General features: G+C 41.0%; 1 protein-coding gene across 8 annotated transcripts in view; it reads right to left on the bottom strand.

Moving 5' to 3' along the window:
- zeb1b (zinc finger E-box binding homeobox 1b) overlaps positions 1–25,414 on the bottom strand; it is a 147,687-nt gene that overhangs the window by 40,963 nt on the left and 81,310 nt on the right. For 5 of the 8 annotated variants that reach the window (XM_048548920.2, XM_048548909.2, XM_048548937.2 and 2 more), the window contains 2 exons: positions 9,803–9,865; positions 3,852–4,037 (listed from right to left, as the gene is read on the bottom strand). The exons of 2 other annotated variants lie outside the window; for them this stretch is intronic. In XM_048548920.2, coding sequence (XP_048404877.1) covers positions 3,852–4,037; positions 9,803–9,865 — 249 coding nt within the window. The remainder of the gene's footprint in view (positions 1–3,851; positions 4,038–9,802; positions 9,866–25,414) is intronic. One more of the 8 variants, XM_048548929.2, reaches the window with a different exon arrangement.

The following is a 25,414-nucleotide window of genomic DNA, read 5'->3' as shown; positions in this document are numbered from 1 at the left end:
AAAAGAGAGAGTGTGAGGAAATGGCCAAGTGGTATTATCATTAGACTACTAATCCAGAGACCCAGCATTAGTTCTGGGATAATCAGAGATAATGGGAACTGCAAATGCTGGAGAATCCAAGATAACAAAGTGTGAAGCTCGATGAACACAGCAGGCCAAGCAGCATCTCAGGAGCACAAGCTGACATCCCGGGCCTTGACCCTTCATCAGAGAGCCTGGGCTCAAATCCTGGCATGGTAGATGGCTGATTTTAAATTCAATAAAGAGACTGAAATTAAGGGTCTAATGATGACCATGAAAGCATTTATGACTGTCTGAAAAACCCACCCGGATTCACTCATGTCTTTTAGGAAAGGAAATCTGTCATCATTACCTGCCTACATGTGACTCCTGGCTCTCAGTAATGTGATTGACACTTGACTGCCTTCTAAGCAATTAGAGATGGGCAATAAATGCTAGCCCAGCCAATGATGTCCACATTCTTTAGCGTATAAAACAAAAAAGGGAGTGAGAGAAAAATAAAGGGAGTGAGAGAAAATAAAGGGAAAGAGGACGGAATAAGTGAGAGAAAATAAGGAAGAGCAGACAAAGGAGTTGCCGATAGCAACCCAGGACAGAAGTAAATGTTGAATGGAGAAAGGCAAATATGGTTCCATTGTTTAAAAGGGAACAAAGGAAATACCAAACAATTTAGGCCAGTTAGTCTTACTTCAGCAGTAGGTAAATTGTTAGAATTAACCCTGAGAGATAGAATAAACTGTTACTTAAAAAGGCATGGACTATTCAGGAATAATCAGAATGATTTTGTTAAGGTCATGCCTTACAATTTTCAGTGAATTCTTTCAGAAAGTGACAGGGAGGATCGATGAGGTTAGTACTGTGGATGTTGCCTTCGTGGAATCTAGAAAGGCATTTGACAATGCCTCAAAAGGCAGATTGGTTTAAAAAAGTAAAAGCCCATGGGATATAGGATAATGTGACAAATTGGATCTAAAGTTGGCTCAGTAACAGGAAACAAAGGGTGACAGCCGATGACTGCCCTTGCAAATAGAAAGCTCTTTCAAATGGCGTTCCACAGGCCTGTGTGGGGACCTCTGCTGTTTGCTTTATACACTAATGATTTAGATCTGAACATGGAGGACACAACTGGGATATTTGTAAAAGAAAAACTGGCCATGTAGTACATAGTGTGTAGGATTGCTGTTTAAGATCCAAAATGATATAGATGGGTTGGTGGAAAGGACAGGCAAGTGGCAGGTAAAGTTTGACTCTGGTATGTGAGGTAATGCACATAGGTCAAACAGTAAATCAGAAGAAACATTAGACAGGAATATATCCTGAGAGAGGGCGATGAAGTAAGAGATCTCCGTATCCAAACGTAGGTCCCTAAAGATGGCAGTACAGGTAGGTAAGGTTTTAAAGAAGGCATATGAAATACTCTCCTTCATTGGCAGAGATACAGAATACAAAACTGGGATATAATGACGAAACAGTATAAGACACTGGTGAGGCCACAACTGGAGTAATGTGTAGTTTTGGTCACCTCATTACAGGAAGGATTAATTGCTCTTGAGACAGTACACAGAAGCTTTGTTAAAATGTTGCCAGAGCAGAGAATTGTAGCTATGGGGAGAGATTGGGATTATTTTCCTTCGAACAGAGAAGGCTGAGGGGTGACATTATGAGGAATGCAAACTTGAGGGCCAGAGATACAGTAGACAAGAAGAACCTGTTTCCCTTGGCAGAGTTCAAAAACCAGGGGTCACAAATTCAAATCAGGTGGCAGAAGAATTGTGAAGAGATAGGAGGAAGAGGATGGTGGATATCTCTGGAATTTGCTAACTGAGTCAGTGGTGGAAACAGAGATGCTAAACCCTTGAAAAGTACTTGGATCTGCACCTTAAATGCTGTAAGCTGCAGGGCTATGGGCCACGTGCAGGAAAATGGAATTAGAAAGGGCATCTGGCTCAGCATAGACAAGATGAACTGAATAATCATCTTCTGCAGTCTATTTTTATGGTTCTACGGCTGCTAACTGGAATTTAGAATAGTTGAAAATTGGTTGGCTATGCTGGGAGCAATTCATATCTTAGGTCTGCTACAATACTCCAGTTAAGCTCAGTACAAGTTGGTGAAACAACACCTCATCTTCTGCCTCAACACCTTACAGCCCTCAGGATTCAATGTTGTCAAACTCCATGTCAAAGCTTGAACACTTTCCTCTACAGTCATTGCCCACACTGACAACCACAAGTCAAACCTGGGGTAAAGAGCTGAGCACCTTTCCCACTGATCAAAAATCACAACACCACATTATAGTGGAACAGGTTCATTTGAAAACAAGATTTCTGACTTTGTCCACTCCAGACCAACATCGGCACCTCCACATCAGAGGGAGGGTGACAGTAACTGCACTTTATATCAAAGCAGCATTTGACCTCGTGTGACATCAAAAAGCCCTGACATTAGTGATACTCAATAGGAATCAAGGGAAAACCTCTCCCCTGGTCAAGAATCATACCCATCACAAAGGAAAATGGTTGTTGCTGTTTGAAACCACAATAGCATTCATTCAGTTGAAATATTCAAATGTTTCATGAAATTCAAACATGTAGTTAAAAATAAACAAAAAATCTGGCTTTTAGGAAGTATCCTAAATAGCCTCCTGGGAAATATTATGTTTTAGAACATAAGAACCAGAAGCAGGAGACAGCCATCTGGCCCTTCAAGCCCACTCTACCATTCAAAGAAGATCATGGCTGATCTTTTCGTAGCCTCAGCTCCATTCACCCACACTCACTATGACCCTTAGTTCCTTTACTGCTCCAAAAATTATCTACCTTAGCTTTAAAAACATTCGATGAGCAAGCTTCAACTACATCCCTGGACAGGGAATTTCACAGATTCACAACCCTTTGAGTGAAGCCATTCTTCAATTTAGTTTTAAATCTGCTCCCCCTAATTTTGAGGCCATGCCCTGTTGTTTAGTTTCACTAGCAAGTGGAAACAAACTCCCTGCTTCTTTATCTATTCTTCATAATTTTATATGTTTCTATAAGAATCTCCACCTCATTCCTCCAAATTCGAAAGAATATAATCCCAGTCTACTCAGTCCCTCCTCAAAGGTCAACCCTCTCATCTCCAGAATCAACTTAGTCTCCTCTGCATCCCCTCCAATGCCAATACATACTTTCTCAAGTAAGGAGATCAAAACTGCAAGCAGTACTCTAGGGTGTGGCCTCACCAGCAAACCATACAGATGCAACATAACGTCCCTGCTTTTAAACTCAATTCCTCTGGCAATGGACAACATTCCATTTGCCTTCTTAAATTACCTGCTGTAACTGCAAAGCAACCTTCTGTGATTCATGCACAAGGACACCCAGGTCCCTCTGCACAGTAGTATGCTGTACCTTTTGACTGTACAAATATTAGTCATTTTTACCATTATTCTTACCAAAATGGATGGCTTTACATTTATCAACATTGTACCCCATCTGCCAGGCTTTTGCCCACCCACAAACTATCTATCTCTCTCTACAAACCGATTGAGTCTTCTGCACATTTTGCTCGAACACTCAGATGAGTGTCATCCGAAAACACTGACATCCTACTTGTGGTCTCCAACTCCAAATCAATGTAAATTGTAAACAATCATGGTCTCAACACTGATCCTTGAGGCACACCATTAGTCACTGATTGCCAACCAGAAAAGCACTCATTTATCCAAACTCTTTGCTTTCTGTTAGTTAACCAATCCTGTGTCCATGCTAATACACTGACATTAGATAAAGGCTCACAGCATCATGGGCAATCAATCATTTAAATTTTATTGTAAAAAACCAAGTTACCATTTTCTTCTTGTCCACAAGCTTCTGGTGTGCCTCGTCTATGTTGCTCTTCTGGTGCTTCAGGGAAAATGACAGCAGTATCTCCTTGCTGAAGGTATTCTTGAACATTTGGATCATTCTCATTGCTCTGCTCATCTCCTGCAGTTGAATCACGAAAGCAGTTCTCCCCTTCGGAATCACAGCCTTCTTGATGAAATATCAAAACATATCCTACGTTATTGAAAAGCACAGAACCAAACCAAAAAGAGCCTAAAATGATTTTGAATCTATGCATTTACTTCAAAATGTATATTTAATAAACCTAATTATAGTTTACACTGAGCAGACAATTGATAAAGTGGTCTACTTCTATACTATCAATTGTTATGGATTCTTTTAAATTTACCAAAAGTTTGGTTTTAACCAGAAAGTGTCTAAAGGTTTAGCTGCGTGTTCTTGCTTTGAAGACATTGTAGCTTCAAACTTCATTCAAGAATTTCAGCATTTTATCTCAATGATATTTCAGCACAACACAGAATGCTGCAATGTTGAAGTTGCCATTTTACAACTAAATAATTAAATTTAGGTCTCCACTGACATGTTCAGTTACATATTAAAAAGCTCATGGAACCACACAGAAATGAATCGGGAGTTGGGTGCGTTCTGAATTTTTTTTTTTCAGAAAACCTTGTCACTGTTTAAATGCACATTATTTCCTTTCAAAAGGAACCACCGCCAGTTATATGGAAGCAATACAATGTTTATCAAATTTTTCAAACTAGTTACAGGACAGTATGGGCTTTGTTTAAATTAAGTCATATTTCTGTAACATTAACTAGCCAATTTTTGGCAAAAAAGTAATTTAGGATTTTAGATCTATATTCTTTGTAGTAAGGATTTGGAATTAAGCTATATTCCAGCGTTGTGTTTAACGAAGTTCTAAAGAAAAAGCTACAGAACATAGTGAGAACGTGCAATTATTCCAACTGAGTCAGGTTATGAAATGTTGCAGCTCACCAATTATTTCAAACTGATATCAGGGTTAATTATATCATCCCTGACCTGTTAAAACAGGATGCACTTTATTCATTTTGAGACAAGCAAATGTTGCTTTATTTAAACCTGAATCTGGGGTGGGGGAAGTGAAAGGTTGCACTATCAGGCAGTTACAGGAGAATGGTGCAACATTGAAACTTTCATATTTGGCCAATGGAAAATGTTGTGTGCTATGCTAATATTGAACAAACGCAAGAGTCAAACTCTATTTCTAAGTCTCTCAGTAACCAAAAGACAAAATGAAAATTAGTATCAGAGATAACAGGAACTGTAGATGCTGGAGAATCCAAGACAAGGTATAGAGCTGGATGAACACAGCAGGCCAAGCAGCTTCTGCTCCTAAGATGCTACTTGGCCTGCTGTGTTCGTCCAGCTGTACACCTTATTATCTCACGAAACTAAGTATATTTTGCAATACTGAACTAGAAATCAACTAAGAAAAAAGCTTAAAAACACTAACTTATGTATGCAGCAGTGTGAATAAATAATCATGCAGGTTTTCCCACATATTTTCTAACTTGGGCTCAGGGAGATGTGAAAGTAATCCACTGAAAAGGGGCAGTAAGGTCCTATATAAAACTGTAACAGTAACAAATATTCTCCTATTCAAATTCAGCTACTTTCCTCCCTTTCACGGGTTACTTAGAAATTGTGTTTTAATCAAAATTAATTCATTCTGCTAATTCAAAAACCGGTGTCGCACAATTACAGATCAGACATTCAGAGGCACCCAACTGATCTCAAAGGTCAACTGACTGCCCAGTGAAGACGGAACATTAAAATATTTAAGCTGCAGAAAGTTGCCGAGTAAGCAACAGATCGCTAATTTTAGGTAATGCTGAAATTTTAACCATGAGGATGTATGGCATTGCAGAATAAGTAGCAAGCTACAACACTGCCAGCATGAAGATACAGCAATTTTAATTCCAGAGCATAATTTTAACATGGTTGATTGCTGCCCTCCTGATCACAATATAAAATAAAACATAAAATGAAAATATATAAAATATTTTCTCTGTACTATTTCTGGACTACCTTTCAAAGCTTAAGGTAAGAATGCCATGCTTAAATTAAGGCCAATTTTCAATATTAATCTGTTGGAACATCATTGGGATACAGATCCCAAGGTTTCTGCGAGAATTTCTAATGCCTCAAAGGAAATGAGAAACTGTACTTTCTATTCCCCTACGGTCTGCATGAAAATCTTCACAGCCACCATCCAGCAGACCCGAGTAAAAGGTGGCTGACATTCTCAGCACCTCTGTTCAAATCAAGAAGAGTTTTAATAAGCTCTCAAATTCAGCAAGGCTCTATCACCCTTAACCTGACAGCACAATTTCACCTCACTTTCCACCATTCTCACTGATTCCCTTTGCCTAACTACATTCTTCCACAAATACCAAGGGCACTAACTCTCATTCCTGACACCATCACCTCTTCCTTAACTACGTTAATCTACCACATACTAACAGACTTGTCATACATATTACCAGCATCAAAATCCAATAGTCCCATCTTTTCCTCACTTCATAAGAAATACATGCCTTTATTTGTCATGACCTCATTTTGGTTCTTCTATAATTTAGCATCGCCAACCCACCTAGCCTGCACATCTTTGGACTGTGGGAGGAAACTGGAGCACCCGGAGGAAACCACCTAGCCTGCACATCTTTGGACTGTGGCAGGAAACTGGAGCCCCCGGAGGAAACCCACGCTGATACGGGGAGAATGTGCAAATTCCGCACAGACAGTCGCCTGAGGCTAGAATCAAGGCCAGGTCCCTGGCGTTGTGCGGCTGCAGTGCTAACCACTGAGCCACTGTGCCGCCCCATTATCCTTGAAAAGATGGTGGTGAGCTGCTTTCCTGAACCGCTGCAGTCTGCATATTGTCGGTTATCTTACAATGGCATTAGTGAAGGAATTCCAGGCCTTTGACACAGGATAGCGAAGCATTGGTGATATATTGCCATGTCAGCATGGTGAGCAGTTTGGAGGGGAGCTTGCTGCGGTGTGTGTTCTCATGTATCTGCTACGCTTGTCCTCTTAGATATGTGATCATGGGTTTGAAAGGTGCTGTCTAAAGATTTTTGGTGAATTTCTGCAGTGTATCGTGCAAATGGCACATGCTACTGAGCGTCAGTGATGGACAGAGAGGATGTTTGTGGATGTGGTACCAAAGAAGTGAGCTACTTGATGGTGTTGAGCTTCTCCTATGTTGTTGGAGCTGCATCCATCCAGGAGAGTGGGGAGTATTCCATCACATCACTGGCTTATGCCTTATTGGTGATGCGCAGGCTTGGAGAGTCAGGAGGTGAGTTTCTTGCTGCAGGGTTTCTCATTGCTGACCCGGTGTTATAGCCACGTAGTGATAGGGCTGTTCCAGTTCGTTTCTGGTCAGTGGTACCTTTAGAAGTTGCATATTTACTGATGGTGATGCATTGAATGTCAAGTGGGTGATGGGTGAATTCTCTGAGAATGAAAGACCCCCATGATGTTGATATAGGGCTGAATTCAGTGATGGAACACCAGTAAATTTCAGTGGGGCTACAGTGAATGTACTGTGGTCAGCCAGGGGGAACCTCTCAGAGTATGTGTTTCCGGACTGGGACTGTTAAGGTATACAAGATAATGAGAGGCATAGATAGAGTTGATAGCCAGAGTCTATTTCCCAGGGAAGAAAAGGCTAACACGAGGGGTCATAGTTTTAAGCTGGTTGGAGGAAAATATAGAGGGGATGTCAGAGGCGGGTTCTTTACACAGAGAGTTGTGAGAACATGGAATGCGTTGCCAGCAGCAGTTGTGGAAGTAAGGTCATTGGGGACATTTAAGAGACTGCTGGACATGCATATGGTCACAGAAATTTGAGGGTGAATACATGAGGATCAATGGTCGGCACAACATCGTAGGCTGAAGGGCCTGTTCTGTGCTGTACTGTTCTATGTTCTATATCTCAGCATGTAGATTAAATTATAAGCTTCATACATCTCCACTGATCTAGTGAGCACATTCCTTCTGCAGGGAGAGAACCAAGACAGGTAATAAGTTTTTAGTATTTCCCTCACTCTGGCAGAGTTATGATTAATGGAAAATATAATACAGCAGTGCTTCCAAGCAGGATGTCTTTGTACCACATACCTGTTCATTCAACTAAAAACATGCAACAAAGTTCACTCTTTCAAACTACAGTCTCATCACTGGTGCCTGCAAATGTCCAATTTTCCACTACCATTCTAACTTCTGGGAATAATATCTTTATTATATCTTGCATGTTGGGCTGTTTTGCATTTTTATAGCAGCTGTGTTGGCATTGCCAGCATGTTATTATGACAAGTTATCAGAAAAAACACTGAAAATGTTCAGGATGAAAAGGGAGTTATGAAGAATGTATTTGAAGAATATTAGGTCCCCAGTGTCAATGTAAAAATTGAGTATATCACCAGAATTGCTTAGCAATGAACTCATTGTGTACATCTATAATTGCATGATATCCATCAGTTTTCCCACAAACAATGAAGATCGCTGTGGCATCACCTTCAATGCACAAATTTCTCTATTTGGTAGCTGTACAGGATGCAGCCAACTAATATAATACAGGAGATTTCCTGTGGATACTTGGTAGTCAGCAACACTTACTGATCCAGACAGCTGAAGTTCTGCTTCATTTAGTCCAGTAAGTGCTTATTAACTATCCTTCTGGTTCTATAGGATAGAGTATACATTTGGTGAGATGAATCAGCTGCTGAATTACATTTGCAACTGGAGGTTCCTCAGCACTTGCAAACTATTCTGTCAAGTTGCTGGGACGGCAGGATGGCTGAGTATTGAGCGAGAAGAACCCACCAACTACCTGAGTATCATGCATAAAATGAGATCCACGACCCACAATAGGTGCATATTAATTTTACTTGAGAATGTTGCTGGTTTGTGTTTTGGCACTCGGACAGTAATATATCCAATCCAAAGCAGGAGACAAAAAAGAAATTAAAGGGTTGTGGTGGCCCTGTTGATCAGCAGGAGCCGCATGGTTTTTAATAGCTAGCCTGAAGTAGTGCATCCTGAGAAGATGCTGACTCAAAAGGTGGGAAGGGGCTACTTCCAGGGTCAGGTTGGAAACATTCGAAGTGGAAACAGGAGTTGGCCATTTGGCTCCCCCCTTTCCCCAGCTTTCAAAACAATCATAAAACAACAAGAACTGCAGATGCTGGAAACTAAATAAAAACAGAAATTACTGGTGAAACTTGGCAGACGGTAAAGGAGGAAAGCAGAGTTAACATTCAAGTTCAATGACTCTTCAGAACTTAACTGTTAACTTGGATTCGGTTTCACTGGAATCAACAACCGAAATCAGCCATCTACCCAATCCTTCCAATTTCAGCAGCAAAAAGCATACTGGGAGGGGATGGGAAAGAGAAATAATTTGCGAGGACTGGTCAGACTGGAGGTCAGAGACAAGATCAGCATTTTGAGCTGCAGTGGAATTAGAGCCCTATAGCAAGAGGCTCTCTTTTCCCTAAGGGTAGGGAAGGGGGAGGGATCTTCAGCTCACAGTGCTCAGCTTGGCAAAGGGCCAACATTCCATTAACCAGTCTGATGACCTGCTACACCTATGTGCTAGATTTCTGTATTTTGTGTAGTGCACCTAAATTCCTTTGCATTGCAATTTTTGTCTATTTAAGTAACACTGTTCTTTTGTTTTCCCAAAATAGCTTTCGCATTTTGCCACATTATACTCCATATGACAACTTTTGCCTACTTGTGTAACCTATCAATATCTCCAAAATTGTTCGTACCACTAAAAATAACCGACTTTCGACCTTTTCTGGTGCTGTCTGCAAATTTGGCTACAGTACATTCATTTGCTTTCCCCAAGTTATTAATATATATTGTAAACAGTTATATAAACATTTAGGTTGTACCTGTGTAACCATCACTGCGTGTCTGAGCTTCAGGCCCCAGGTTGTCTGCATTTTCTTTCCTTCCTAAAATGCAGAAAGTGATTGCTGTCAAACTCCAAATCAAATGGTGATGAATACAGGTCAGTTAATTGATAAAGTGCATCGTCTCCGTTCTGATGAACATGCAACACCAAAATCAGGTTCCTGATTGCAGTTTTTGGGTGCAATCTACTCTACTTTGGAATGCAGATATAAGAACAAAACGTTCCAAATAGTGGTCATCTTCAAGCCACAAAGTGACTTTAGTTCTGGTACCACAGGAAAGCACTTGCGTAACAGTCAATGGGATTTACAAATTAAAATCCCACTGTCATAATTAAATAAAGTACAGAAAAAGTTCAACTCATGTTACTCTGGATTAAGGGGTAAAAATCAGCTTTGCAAAAATCGTATTGCATTGTCCATTGTTCCTAACCCTAACCCAGTTTGCAATCAACTCACATGTGAAGTGCTTGAAAATTGGTTTGAACAGTTTACGTAAACAATTTATTTTTCTGAAATATTAATCACAATATCACAGTGAACAAGACTGAATTTTCCTAAGGTTTATATTTTTAAACTTTTTTTAGATGTTATTCTGCTGCAATGCACTAGAAATAAATACAGCTGTAAAATATTTCAAGCACACAGGAACTGAAGAAAGAATGCAGAGATATGAAGCTATTTTGTGATCTTCATTGCATTAGATTATGATGAAAATGACATAACCTAGAAACCCGCTTCCTATGAGGCAAGCCCATCTGAAACCGTTTCACTGCAGCTGCTTCCTTTCATTTATGCTTTTAAGGTGAAAGCCTGAAGGGAGCACTTGAGTTCAACCTGAAGCAAATATTGCATAGAACATAGAACAATACAGCTCAGGACAGGCCCTTCGACCCTCGATGTTGCGCTGACCTGTGAACTAATCTAAGCCCCTCCCCCTACACTATCCCATCATTATCCATGCATAAGATGTGCTATGTATAAGCATTCTAGTTTTTAAAACTGAACTAGTTCTTATCCTTATTAACATTTTATTTTAAAAATCCATTTTCAGGGTTTTATTGCACTTGATGCACTCAGTGGCAAGTATGGGCCTTAGGGTTCCTGCAGTTTGTCTCCTTTACAGTAGCTTGATCTAACTGAGTGGCTTGCAGTCACATACAGTCTGGAGGACAATCCAGATTAATTAGACAGCTTCACTGTCAATTTTATTGATGCAGGGTTTCTAGTACCAAGATTTTTAAATTCAAGCTTTCTGAAACCACCATGATGGGATTTAAATGCACATTCTCCAAATTTTGAATGCTGATCTTTGAAATTACAAATCCAGTGATATAATTACCTCAGCATTGATTCAACTGCATTAAAAGTTAATTGGAAATAAAAATGAAGATAGAGACTTTCCACTATGTCGGAACATGAACCAAAATGCACGTTACTTCCAAAGCTATGGTAACATTTCAGAATAGATTATAACTTCTAAAGATACTTTTTTGTTCCATATACTTTGCGATCTTACAGTTAACGGTCTTTTCGCAAAGTGCTCAAACTAAAAGTACTTGGAATTTCTGAAGGCACAGCGGAGGCAATATTTTCTGTGCCAACAGAACTGAAATGCAACAGTGAAATGGCATGCAAGTGCCTTTTGTGCCTCCCACAAAGTTTCCACATGAGTCATTAAAAATAACATTTTTTCGTTGGTGTGTGAACCACATCCATGCCAGGTAACTTCAAGAATTACTCAACCACTATTATGGGAAGAAACAGAGTGCCTATTATGGAAGAAGGCATGACAATGTTTCAATTTATTGGCAGAATAAACAAACCGCCCCTTACAAAACACTATACTCCTTAAAGCAACATGTCTTTAAGTTAATGTTTTACAATTAGTTCAAAAGCTCTTGTTCCTATCACCTTTGATTTAATACTGTAAAGATGGCATCTTTCCTGGCAAATATCACCTTCCACATCAATGAGATGAAGCTCGACTGTCAGTTTTCTACAGAACTTTGACCAAACAGCACGGGCTATTATTAAAGGGAAATCCTTAATTTCTACCTTAATTACAAGGGATTACAAAAGCTGTATTTTAATGCATTCTGTAGAATGCAAAACCTTTGCAAGAGAAAGCAGCAATTGAGTTGCCCATGTTCTCCAGTCATCGGAACATTCCAGGATAATAGCTTGGTCACTTGTTCCTTGCCTATCAAGGGTATTGTAGATATAATTACTGGTACAGACTATAGTTGCAGGGTAAGCATTAAACTTATCCTTTGCCAGCTAGTACTCCAGTAAAGATCTATACATCTTGCTTTCTGTTATTTGACACCACCAGGTCCAATTTCATGAGACATGTGGCCTTAAACATAGTTTAAAATCTCCATTTCTTATACTACCCAAAGTTTAAAAAAAAAATCACCTTCAGGGATGTACACATAGTCGATGTTACACAAAGAACATGACAAACTTCTTGCATTTGTACTATGCCTTAAATATATTGGAGTATCTCACCATCTTAATAGCAAGATTACACAACAAAACACAAATTCCAACCCCTATTCCACATTCCTCCGCCTCCGCCGCATCTGCTCCCACGATGAGGCATTCCACTCCCGCACATCCCAGATGTCCAAGTTCTTCAAGGACCGTAACTTTCCCCCCCCACAGTGTTCGAGAACGCCCTTGACCGCGTCTCCCGCATTTCCTGCAACACATCCCTCACACCCCGCCCTTGCCATAACCGCCCAAAGAGGATCCCCCTCATTCTCACACACCACCCCACCAACCTCCAGATACAACGCAACATCCTCCGACACTTCCGCCATCTACAATCCGATCCCACCACCCAAGACATTTTTCCATCCCCACCCTTGTCTGCCTTTCGGAGAGACCACTCTCTCCATGGCTCCCTTGTTCGCTCCACACTGCCCTCCAACCCCACCACACCGAGCACCTTCCCCTGCAACCGCAGGAAGTGCTACACTTGGCCCCACACCTCCTCCCTCACCCTCATCCCAGGCCCAAAGATGACTTTCCACATTTAGCAGAGGTTCACCTGCACATCTGCCAATGTGGTATACTGTATCCATTGTACCCGGTGTGGCTTCCTCTACATTGGGGAAACCAAGCGGAGGCTTGGGGACCGCTTTGCAGAACACCTCCGCTCGGTTCGCAATAAACAACTGCACCTCCCAGTCGCAAACCATTTCCACTCCCCCTCCCATTCTTGAGATGACATGTCCATCATGGGCCTCCTGCAGTGCCACAATGATGCCACCCGAAGGTTGCAGGAACAGCAACTCATATTCTGCTTGGGAACCCTGCAGCCCAATGGTATCAATGTGGACTTCACCAGCTTCAAAATCTCCCCTTCCCCCACCGCATCCCAAAACCAGCCCAGTTCGTCCCCTCCCCCTACTGCATCACACAACCAGCCCAGCTCATCCTCTCCCCCCACTGCATCCCAAAACCAGCCCAGCCTGTCTCTGCCTCCCTAACCTGTTCTTCCTCTCACCCATCCCTTCCTCCCACCTCAAGCCGCACCTCCATTTCCTACCTACTAACCTCATCCCACCTCCTTGACCTGTCCGTCTTCCCTGGACTGACCTATCCCCTCCTCTCCACCTATCATCTTTTCTCTCCATCTTCGGTCTGCCTCCCCCTCTCTCCCTATTTATTCCAGAACCCCCTCCCCATCCCCCTCTCTGGAGGGGGGTCTAGGCCCGAAACGTCAGCTTTTGTGCTCCTGAGATGCTGCTTGGCCTGCTGTGTTCATCCAGCCTCACACTTTGTTATCTTGGATTCACCAGCATCTGCAGTTCCCATTATCTCTGTACGACACAGATAATGTTTTAGAGGAATAAAGCAAGGTCTAGGGAAAGGATTTGAGACATGAGGACGTAGGCAATTAAAGGCATTTATTATCAGAATAGGAATGCACAAGAGTGCAGAATTAAAGGAGTACAGATATCTGAGGTTTGAAAAGATATCAAGTGATTACAGGGACATGGAGAGGCAAGGCTATAAGAGGGATTTGAAAAGAATTTTAAAACTAAGATGTTGCTTGATCAATATAGGTCAGTGAGCAAAGTGGTGACTCAGGAATAGGACTCATTATGACATTCAGTTTTAGATGACTGCTGAGTTTTAGATGCCAAAAACTGAAGTTGCTGGAAAAGCTCTGCACATCTGGCAGCATCCACGGACAAAACAAAAAAAAAATCAGAGTTAACGTTTCGGGTCCAGGTGACCCGAAATATTAGCTGATTCTTTTTCCTCCACAGATCCTGCCAGACCTGCACAGCTTTTCCAGCAACTTCTGCTTTTGTTTCTGATTTACAGTATTGACAGTTCTTTCAGTTTTTATTGAGTTTTAGGTGACCTCAGCTTCAGGGTAGACTATGGGAAACCAACCTGGAGTGTGATATATCAGTTACTAGTCCAGACATTAAAAAAGCACAGATAAAAGCTTATGCAGATGAGCTTAAGAAGAGACAAAGTCAAGTGATTTTCCATAGTTAAACAGGCAGTCTTTAGAGATGGCATGAATGAAGTCAGAATATTATCTAAGGATCAAATGTGGAACTGTGGGTGTGAACAGACTGGTGACCTCAGGCTGTTGCTAGAGACAGGGATGGAATCTGTAGCTAGGGGTGGGAGCTTGGAGCAGAGACTGAAAACAATGGCTTCAGTCTTCACAATATTCAAAGAGAGGAAATTTTGGACATCCAGCACCAGATGTCAGATAAACCGTCTGACAATGTAACTGAAAAATAGGAGTGGGCAAAAGACCGATCCTTGGGCATAACAGAATCAAACTGTCCCTGAATCTGACGTGGTTCCATGACTTGCATTGGACTTTTCAAATTGCAAGATAGTTGCTAGACTACAGAATCAAACAGTGCACCCACTGTTCCATATATTTCAAAATGGACTAAATATTTAAGCAAAAAGTCAAAAAGGACTTCAGTTGAATTTTAAAAAAAATCATTTACTTGGTTTCCTTTCAACTTACTCCCTGCATGTCTCATGAATGGCTCAGCTCCTTTGAGGTATGATTCCACAGATACTAGTCAGATACTAGTTCCCTCGTCCATTCAGTATTATTTTTGATTCTCCCACATAATGAATATTTATTGTTATTCAACTTTTGTTGGCAATAACCCACATATTTCAGGGATGCAAAGAAAGGTGGGGTGGAAAATGTTACAGATTCTCACATGCATTCCCTGCATTGCTAATTTCAACAAACTGGATTGAAGACTGCTATATAGATCAAATGCTCCAGGATAAAAGATACACGGCCAGACATAAATTTCTCAAGTTTCAACACAGGTTCATACAAAGAAGGAAAAAGGATAGTCAGCAAGTTTGTGAAAAGGTTGGCCATGATCTGTGGCTAACATTACACACAAGTCTGAAGGGACAAATAAATTCCTATCTTTTCAGACCTGAAGTTCGCACAACAGTTCTTTTTCGAAATTTTTCAACAGATCCGTATTTCCCCCCACCCTCGCACCCCCCAAAGTGGGATGTACTTGATAACTACATTCAAGTTATCAATACAGACCTCGAAGTTCATTAGAACTCACTCAAGGTAAAGGGCAAAAAGGTGGGGAACAAAAAAAAAGTCCCAAACTTTACTATAAATGCAAGCATGCAACCAAACAGAACAAGGAAAATGTTCAGACGAGGCAGATTGAAAAGAAAATTACAGTTTTTCTCAAACATATTTGTGCAATACAGATAGCCACATTTTAAAAGATCAAGGTTCACAGTCAATTTTCTATCAGGGCTGGTCACTGTGGACTTGGAAAGAAAGCCGTCACATTCTGCCAGTTCTTCACCTTCACATCACTGTTTTCTGTAGTGAAAAACACAAGCTTATAATTATGGCTTGTCACTGAGTAGAGATTTAAAACATCAATCATGGTTATTAGTCCGCAATGGGGAAAATCCATTTTTGAGAGATTTGATGGTCCACTGTCAGAGTTCCCATTATTCTTTGGGAAAGATAGGCTTTTCAATCCTCCTCTTTATACAACAAGTTTCAATCAAAGCCTTCATTCTAACAATACCTGGAATCAAGAAGTGTCAGTCCACCTTATTTGAAGGTCTCATTTTGAGTGAAATATTCCAGATGAGGAATTTTAATGTTCGGATAATTATCCTTGGACACCTATTTCAGCGGGAGAAGCAGTTTCAGCCATGTTATTTTCACACTGGTTGCAAGTTCCATTGAACTTGGCTGCTTTCAGGTGATGCAGCAGCCATTTTTCAGTGCCCATCTCATTCTTACACCTTTGCTTCAAACCAAATTCCAAGGCTTTTTAGTTAGTTGTTGAAATTTAAATATTAATAGATTGTATTTCACATTAGCTTAGCACTAATGATCGTCAAAATACATTGCTGACAAAATTAGAAGTGCAACAAGTATTTCAAACTAAATATTTAAATAAATCTACAGTGATCAAAGTGTATGGTGAGTTGATGCGTCTATTATTTAATAGTACAGTCCAATCATCAGTTTAAAATTACATCTTTCTCATACCCAATTTACATGGTCACATTAACATCTGTGCAAGTCAGTGACTTGGGTTATTATTCAGTGCAGATATGCAATTTCAATTGTGCTTATTTTGGAATTCTGGAACAGTCACATAGTGAATTCAATGTTAACTGTTTCATCCTCCACAAATGCTGTCAGATCAGTTTAGTTTTCATTTCTGAAAAAAAAGTGTGTGTGTTTGGCATTTCCAGCACCAACACTGACTTGCTTTTATCCAAGATAATAAAATGTGAGGCTGGATGAACACAGCAGGCCAAGCAGCATCTCAGGAGCACAAAAGCTGACGTTTCGGGCCTAGACCCTTCATCAGAGAGGGGGATGGGGTGAGGGTTCTGGAATAAATAGGGAGAGAGGGGGAGGCGGACCGAAGATGGAGAGAAAAGAAGATAGGTGGAGAGCGTATAGGTGGGGAGGTAGGGAGGGGATAGGTCAGTCCAGGGAAGACGGACAGGTCAAGGAGGTGGGATGAGGTTAGTAGGTAGGAGATGGAGGTGCGGCTTGGGATGGGAGGAAGGGATGGGTGAGAGGAAGAACCGGTTAGGGAGGCAGAGACAGGTTGGACTGGTTTTGGGATGCACTGGGTGGAGGGGAAGAGCTGGGCTGGTTGTGTGGTGCAGTGGGGGGAGGGGACGAACTGGGCTGGTTTTGGGATGCGGTGGGGAAGGGGAGATTTTGAAGCTGGTGAAGTCCACATTGATACCATTGGGCTGCAGGGTTCCCAAGCGGAATATGAGTTGCTGTTCCTGCAACCTTTGAGTGGCATCATTGTGGCACTGCAGGAGGCCCATGATGGACATGTCATCTCAAGAATGGGAGGGGGAGTGGAAATGGTTTGCGACTGGGAGGTGCAGTTGTTTATTGCGAACCGAGCGGAAGTGTTCTGCAAAGCGGTCTCCAAGCCTCTGCTTGGTTTCCCCAATGTAGAGGTAGCCACACCGGGTACAGTGGATGCAGTATACCACATTGGCAGATGTGCAGGTGAACCTCTGCTTAATGTGGAATGTCATCTTGGGGCCTGGGATAGGGGTGAGGGAGGAGGTATGGGGGCAAGTGTAGCATTTCCTGCGGTTGCAGGCGAAGGTGCCGGGTGTGGTGGGGTTGGAGGGCAGTGTGGAGCGAACAAGGGAGTCATGGAGAGAGTGCTTTTATCCAGTTTAGTTTTAAACTTATTTTCAATAAACTAGAAAAAAATGGTAGAAGGCATTTCAAGATGTAAGTTAGGAAGCACACAGTAATATTGGGCAAAGTTAATATTGCTTAGTAATATTGGAAGTCTATGGTGCAAGAGTACTAAGAGGAGTTGACTGATGTACTGGCGATCAAATTTGCACTGCGATATGATATATTTGAGTTTCTTAAATGTTGGAATGGCCTTTAGGCAACGTTAAAAGAGTCTGACAGCGCTGGCTGGTGGTAGAATACTGATATTTTAAGGATCATTGTTGGTGACAGAATTGGGGGGCGGCGGCGGGGAGAAGAGTAGAGCTGGTGAGTCAGAACAGTGGGAAGGAGGAATAATGTGGAATGGCTTCTAAAAGAAATTGAAGACATTTCCTGGATAAGTTTTATGAAATTACAAAGTGACAGGAGAACAGCCTTATTATAGGAATAAATGGTCTTTCTCCAAACATATTAGAAATCATTATTAGTGTGCACTGGGCCAATTCCTACCAAATTCTTACATCTCTTTTTATAATGGAATTATCTGCATAAATTTATAATCACAACCTTAAAATGGTCACAACACAGGAGGTAACATTGGGTCTGTGTCTGTGTTGGCTCTCTGAAGGAACAATTCATGTAGTGATTCCCTTGCATTCTCTTTGCAGCCCTGTGCACGCTTTCCTTTCATTTAATTATTCAAATCCTCTTCAATGCCTCACCTGAACTGATTTCCATACTTTTGGGTCACGCATTCCAGATCCTATACACTTTATGCTTCAAAATTCTTCCTCAAGACACCATTATTTCTGCCAGTTACCTTAAATGAGTGCCTCCTAGTCCTTGACTCTTCTACCAACAGGTACAGTTTTGCCTCATCTGATGTGTCCAAATTCTTCAGGATTTTGAATAGCATTATCACGTCACCTTTCAGTCTTCTCTTCTCCAACACTCCCAACTTCTGTAATCCATCAATGGAAGCCACTCATCCTCAAAACCATTTCCATGAACACTTTCTGCAGCCCTGCTGCTTTCACATCCCAAATTTGATGTCCAACCCCATCCTGCCACCTTTAAAAGTTCAGTCGTTTGTATGCCTGCCCAACCAATGTGTTCACATCCTTTTGAAGTACTGCACCAGCCATTTTACAGTTCACAATATTTCCAAGTTTTATATGATGTGCAAAGTTTGAAATTGAGCCCTATATACCAGGAATATTACCAAAAATCAGCAAGAGCAGAGAGCCTAACACAACACATTGGATAGTTCATTGTAAACCTTACTTCAGTTCCAAAAAAAAAGTACCGTCCAGGATGGCTTGTTCCCTCATTGGTTCCTCAAAGTACTGATTCAGAAAATCAGCCCATAGACACTACATGAATTCCTCCTCTATTGTTGTTAGTAATTTGATTTGCCCAGTCTATATGCAAATTGCAGCCATCCATAATTATAGATGTTCCTTTAGTACATGTGTCTCTAATTTCCAATTTAATGCCATCCCAAATCACCCCTACAGTTTGAGGAATCTATGCACAATGCCGCTAACTTTTTTTTTTGCTTTGTGGTGTTTCTCAGCTCTATCTATACAGATTCCACATTGTCAGAGCTGTTATGCTTCCTCATTACTTCGTTAATCACCTCTTTGACCAGCAATGCAACTCCAACAACATTTTTTTTAAAAAATGGAATATCCCTGGACGTTCACTTCCCATCCCGTCATCCTGCAGCCAAGTCTCCAAAGTGCCAACCATCACACCTGTTTTGATTTATGTACCATTAATTCAAGCAATTTATTGTGAATACTTCTTGCATTAAAGGTAGAAACCTGTAAGGTTAGTCTTTTTAGCACTACTTGTGCTTTTCCCATTATTTTCCATTGTGGCCCTATTGGATCCTTTATTTCTCTGCTTAATCACATTTCTTATTCCCTTCTGTCTTGTTTTTTTTTGTTTCTTGTTATTCAGTCCATTTCATAGCAATGTTGCTCTGCCTACCAGTTTGTTGCACAGCACTTCCTGAAATGAGAGTCTACATACATCACATCAACAGCACTGCTCTAGTCAATCCTTTGTAATCTGACCAGAAAAGTCAAGTCAGTCAGTTGGCGACAATTTAGGAAAAATTGGAGCATTGGAAATAGGAGCACAAATAGGCCTTTCAGACTCTGAAATGAATTATTGCCATTGTCTTTGAGCCTGTTCCATCATTTAGCTAAAACGTAGCTGGCATTCATCATCAACATCAATTTCCAAAGCAATCTCCATATCTTTCAATATCATAATATTTAGAAATCTTTGATTTCAGTGTATTCAAATGATTGAGCATCCAAAAACCTGGGGTACAGAATTCCAAAGATTTACCCTTCTCTGAAATAAAAGTCTCCTCTCAGTCCTACATGGCCTACCTCTTTTTGAGTTTGGGTCCCTTAATTCAAAAGCCCTTTCCCCCCAAAGCAGGGAAATTATATGTCCTACAACTACCCTCTTGAGCCCTATGACGATTTTGTACAGTTCAATTAAATCATTGATTATTCTTCTAAACTGTAGGAGATCAGAGGCCCAGTCTACTCAGTCTCTCCACACAAGGCATCCGACCATTTTAGGGATCAGTCTGGTGGACGCTGGTTGCACTCCATTTTTGCTAAGTTTGTCTTTCCCAAGGCAAGGCCAAAACTAAACAATACACAATCTTCCTAACTATCATTCCATATAAATTATTGCAACACTTCTTTAACTCTGAAAAGAAACTGTCTTCCAATAAAGGTCAAAACACTACTTACCTTCCTAATTGCATGCTGCACCTGCATCTTAGCATTCAGTGACTTTACGAACAAGGACACCCAGGTTGGTTTATAAAGCTATTGTCAAAAACGGCATTCAAAAAATTTCTGGTTTTCCTACCAAAGTAGGCAACTGTCATTTGATAGTCCAATCCTAAAACGTTTCTTCAATGTTCAACATTAGATGTGATTCATGTGCTAAATGTTATATAAACTCGTACACAGGGAATTGCCCTTTGCAGACAGAAAGAAAAGGGCATGTACAGGTAGTTCTCCTATAACAGGATAGTTGTGTTCTTGTATGATCTCATGCTATAGAAAATTGTCATAGAAAACTGCGTTATAAGAAAATCACTATAGCTGTAAAGCAGAAAGTCTGCGCTATCCAAACTGCATCCATTATTCACCAGTCACATTACAGCTGATTTGCTTTCATGAAATACACCTTACAGCAGAACCAATTGCACATGCACTGTGCTCATTTCAGTTCAAGTAGGTGATAGCTATTCATTGGCTCATTTTTTTTCTTAGGGCAGTGCTCTGATCAGCGGCAACCTGCCTGGGTTTAAATTTAAACATCGTGTGGCAGGTAATTGTCAATCAGCATTAATGGGTACAGTCTCCACGGCAATGCCTTTACCAGATTCTAATTGCAAACCAACCAGGATTCACTCCATCATGCAGTATAAATGTCATTTTCCCCCCGGAATTGGCATTTTGGCAAATTGTCCTGATGAGATCAAGCTGAAAAGCTTTGACAAATGTACTAGTGAAAACAAAGTTGATAACTATGCGCATTTAATATTATAATTCCATCTGTTATACTCTAAAAACTTAGCCTTTCTAAACCTACTTGAACCCCCGTTGCATCTTGCTCAAACATTGCCAACCAGTTTTGGGTCACTAGCAAACCTGGAAATATTATATTTAACCTCCATATCATGCATATATATTGGGAGCTGCAACCCAAGCAGGAATTGTCAGCCGGCTAACCCAAGAATGAATCGGACATTCTTGGGTTTTATCCTGTTTACTGTTGACCAGTTCTCAACCAATGCCAACATGTTATCCCAAGTGTTCCTCCAAAGCTAGATTTCTGCCTCACTCAGCCACACCCTCCTGTCCATGACCACTGACTAAATTTAATGCAATTAATCTGAGGGCTGTGGCTGCCTCATGAAAATGTCCAAGTACCTCAGGCCCTCACTGATGTGTTGTAACTTTTTGCATCTCCAAGCTGGGGTTCCTCCATCTGCCAAAACTGGCTGAAGATGTGGACTGCACTGGTGTCTACCAGCTCCTCCGTACAACAACTGTGGTATACCATCTACACAGTCATCTCTATTCCATTCAATTAAAATAACGCATGTGAAAAATTTTTAAAAAGTGTATTTCTTAACTGTATGCTTCAACAGAAGAAATACACATCAATCACTTGTTTTCCTGTGATGTCACGTGTTGGCTTTTAGATGAAGCAACAAGTTGAACAGGCTCTTGGCCATCAGTTTTTCATCACCCACCTTCACTGCCCTGCTCATGCAGGTTTGCTCTTCACTTTATGAAGCTGCTCAGCCATTCTTTGTTGTTTCAGAAGCATAGGTTCCACCTTGCCTTTGCTGAATCCGCTTCTCAATAATGCTGACACATGACACACTCCTCTTACTCTGCTTCACAGTGAGGCTGACTTGCTGCACATTCCACCCTGTCTATTTAAGTTATACTGATTATAAGAAGTAGGCCATTTTCTTGCCTTAATCCCATAAACCTTGATTCCGGAATAAAAGAATGAATGATGGAGTCTGAACAGCTCTCTGTAGTATTCAATAGATTCATGTCCCACAGAGGAAATTCCTCTTTGTATTCACTTATGGAAAAGTGGGTGTTGCTGGCTGGCCAGCATTAACTGCCTATCCCAAGGTGCCATTGATAATGTGGTGGCGAGCTGCCATCTTGAACCATTGGAGTTCACATGCTGCAGGTTGTTCCACAATGCCTTTATGGAGGGAAGTCCAGGACTTTGACTTAGCGACACTGAAGGAAGACCATATATTTTCTAGTCAGGATGGTGAGGGGCCTCGATGGGGATCTGAAGGTGGTGGTGCTCTCATGTACATGCTGCCCTTAGCCTTCTAGATGGAAGTAGTTGTGTGTTTGTAAGGTACTGTCTAAGGATCTTTGGTGAATTTCTGTGATGTATCTTGCAGATTGCACACACTGCTGCTACCAAGCGTAGGTAGAGATAGATGCTTGGGGATGTGGTACCAATCACAGATCAGTGTAGAAACAGGCCCTTCGGCTCAACAAGTCCACATCTGACCCTCAGAACATCCGACCCAGACCCATCCTCCATAATCCACCTGATCTACACATCCCTCAATACTATGGGCAATTTAACATGGCCAATCCACCTAGCCTGCATATTTTTGGGCGGTGGGAAGAAACTGGAGCACCCAGAGGAAACCCATGCAGACAAGGGGAGAATGTGCAGATCACCCAAGGGTGGAATTGAATCTGGGTCCCTGGCACTGTGAGACAGCAGTGCTAACCACTGAGCCACTACGTCACCCAAATCTTATGGGCTGCTTTGGGCTGGATGGTGTCAAGCTTCTTGAGTATTGTTGGAACTGCACCTAGCGAAGCAAGTGGAGAGTATTCCATCAAACTCCTGACTAGGGCCTTGTAGATTATGGAAAAGGCTTCCGGAAGTCAGGAATCTTGTATATTTCATAAGGCCTCCTCTGATTCTTCGAAAATCCACTAAGTACAAACCCAACCTACTCAACTTTTCATTATAGGAAAACCCTGCCCAGCCCTGAATCAACCTAGTAAACTTTCTCTGATCTGTTTACAGGAATGATCCTAGGAATGAAAGGCTTGTCATAATAGGAGTGGTCAAGAACTTCAGGTTTGTACTCATGTTTAGAAGGGTGATGGAGAGTCTGATTGAAATTCATGGAATACTGAGAAGTCTGGATAGAACGTATGTGCAGATAGTGCTTCCACTAGTAAAAGAGACAAAGACCGGAGGGCACAGCTCAAAATGAAGGGAGAAACTGTCGGCACTGAGATGAGTAGGAATTTCTTTAGCCAAAGGGTGGTGAATCTGAGCGACACATTGCCCCAGAAACTGTGAAAGCCAAGTCATTAAGATATTTGAGAGAGACTTAAGTTGGCTCATGATTGGTAGGGAGATCAAGGGTGATGGGGAGAAGGTAGGAGAATGAGGTTGAGAAAAGTATCAGTCATGATTGAATGGTGCAGCAGACTCAATGGCCTAATCCTATTTCTATACTTTACAGCCTCCAATGCCAAGTACGCATTTCCTTAGAGAAAGGAAAGGAAACTATTCACAGTATTCCAGGTGTAGCCTTGAATAATTTTAGCAAGACCTCCCTATTTTAATATGCCATTCCTTAATAAAAGAGCAACAGTTTAGTTATGTTCCCTATTACCCATTGAATTTAGATGGTAGCTTTTCATGATTTATGCACAATGATCCCTGCGTTGCAACCTCCCTCTAAAATTTAGTATTTAGTCCTTCTACTGTTCTTTTCAAAGTGCATAACCTCATTTTCTCTACATTACAGTCTACGTCAAGTTCTTGCTCATGTAATTTGTTTATATCTTCCTGTATATCGCTTGCATCATCTTCACTAACTTCCAAATAATTTTTAGATCATCCATAAAACTGATGACAGTACATTTACTTCTGTCACCCAAATCATTAATATACATTGTAAACAATTGCAGCCCCAGTACTGATCCCAATGACACACGACTAGTTACAGGTTGCAACCCTGAAAATATCCCCCTTTTCTGTACTCTATTTGCCAATCCTCTATTCAGGCTACCCCCAACATCATGGGCTCTTATACTAATAAGCAACCTTTGTCTCAAAAAATCCAGATTTTTGGAATTCCCAATTTCTTACATCTATTGGTTCCCCTTGATCTATCCTGTTGGTAATCTCCTCAAAGAATGGCAATAAATTTGTCAAGCACAATTTCTCCTTTGAGACACCATGCTGACTTTGCTTCATTTTACTGTACTTCTAAAATGGTGCTATAGCATCTCTTGTAACAGACTCCAATCTTCCCAATGACCGATGTCAAGCTAACAGATCTGCAGTTAGCTATGATTTTGTCTCCCTTTTGAATGAGGATGTTAAACCAGCAGTTTCATAATCCTTTGGGATTTTTGCCAAACTTCAAATTTGGCACACTGTCCAGACTAACAACGATGTATCATTTGGGGCTAAAATTACGAAGACTAATAGTTTTAATGGAAGACCTAGACACAAATTACTTAAGGCAATAGTTTTCTAGATCGAATCCAAGAATCTTGCAACATAGGAAAGTGCCATTTAGACTATCATATTTATATCAATACTTAGAAAATTTGGTAAATTCAGACCCACATTCTGGGTTTTTCCTCAGAGCCATGTAACTTTTCCTTTAAGTACACAGCTGAAGTACACCTTTTGAAGTTTTCTATGGAAACTGCTTCCACCAACTTTTCAGATAATCCACCGCAGACAAGATAAAATCTGGCTCTGGAAAATAAAATCCAACTTCCCCTCAGTCCTTTTGTCTATTATTTTAAATCTTGGACCTCTGGTTACCAATCGGTTTGCCAAAGGAAATAGTGTCACCACTCTTGCTCCAGAGAGGATCCTTCACAATTATAAATACCTTTATTATCAAGTCCATAAGTAACTTTTCTATTTCAAACGACAACCATCCCAACTTCTCCAATCTCCCAGATAACTGAAGTTCTTGGTATCCTACGGATAAACCTCCTCTGTAGCCTTCCCAACACTATGATCTCCTTTCAAAAAATATGATGCTCATAACTGAGCATGAGATTTCAGTTTAGCCAGCTGAAATTTAACCAAGATTTAATGATTGCCTCATTTTTGTATTCAGGGGTCCTATTTGCTTTCATAACTCAGTTTATTTTGCCATCTTCAAAGATTTGTGAATACGTCCCCAAGTCTCTCTGCTGTGCACACCCTTCAAATAGCAATATTTAAAAATACTGTTGTGTCATTCCTTCCAAATGCATCACAATACATTTGCATTA

This window comes from Stegostoma tigrinum, chromosome 2 (genome assembly GCF_030684315.1).
Source record: "Stegostoma tigrinum isolate sSteTig4 chromosome 2, sSteTig4.hap1, whole genome shotgun sequence".
Classification (NCBI taxonomy): domain Eukaryota; kingdom Metazoa; phylum Chordata; class Chondrichthyes; order Orectolobiformes; family Stegostomatidae; genus Stegostoma; species Stegostoma tigrinum.
The sequence above is the reverse complement of the archived record's forward strand: the minus strand, read 5'-3'. Positions and strand labels throughout refer to the sequence as shown.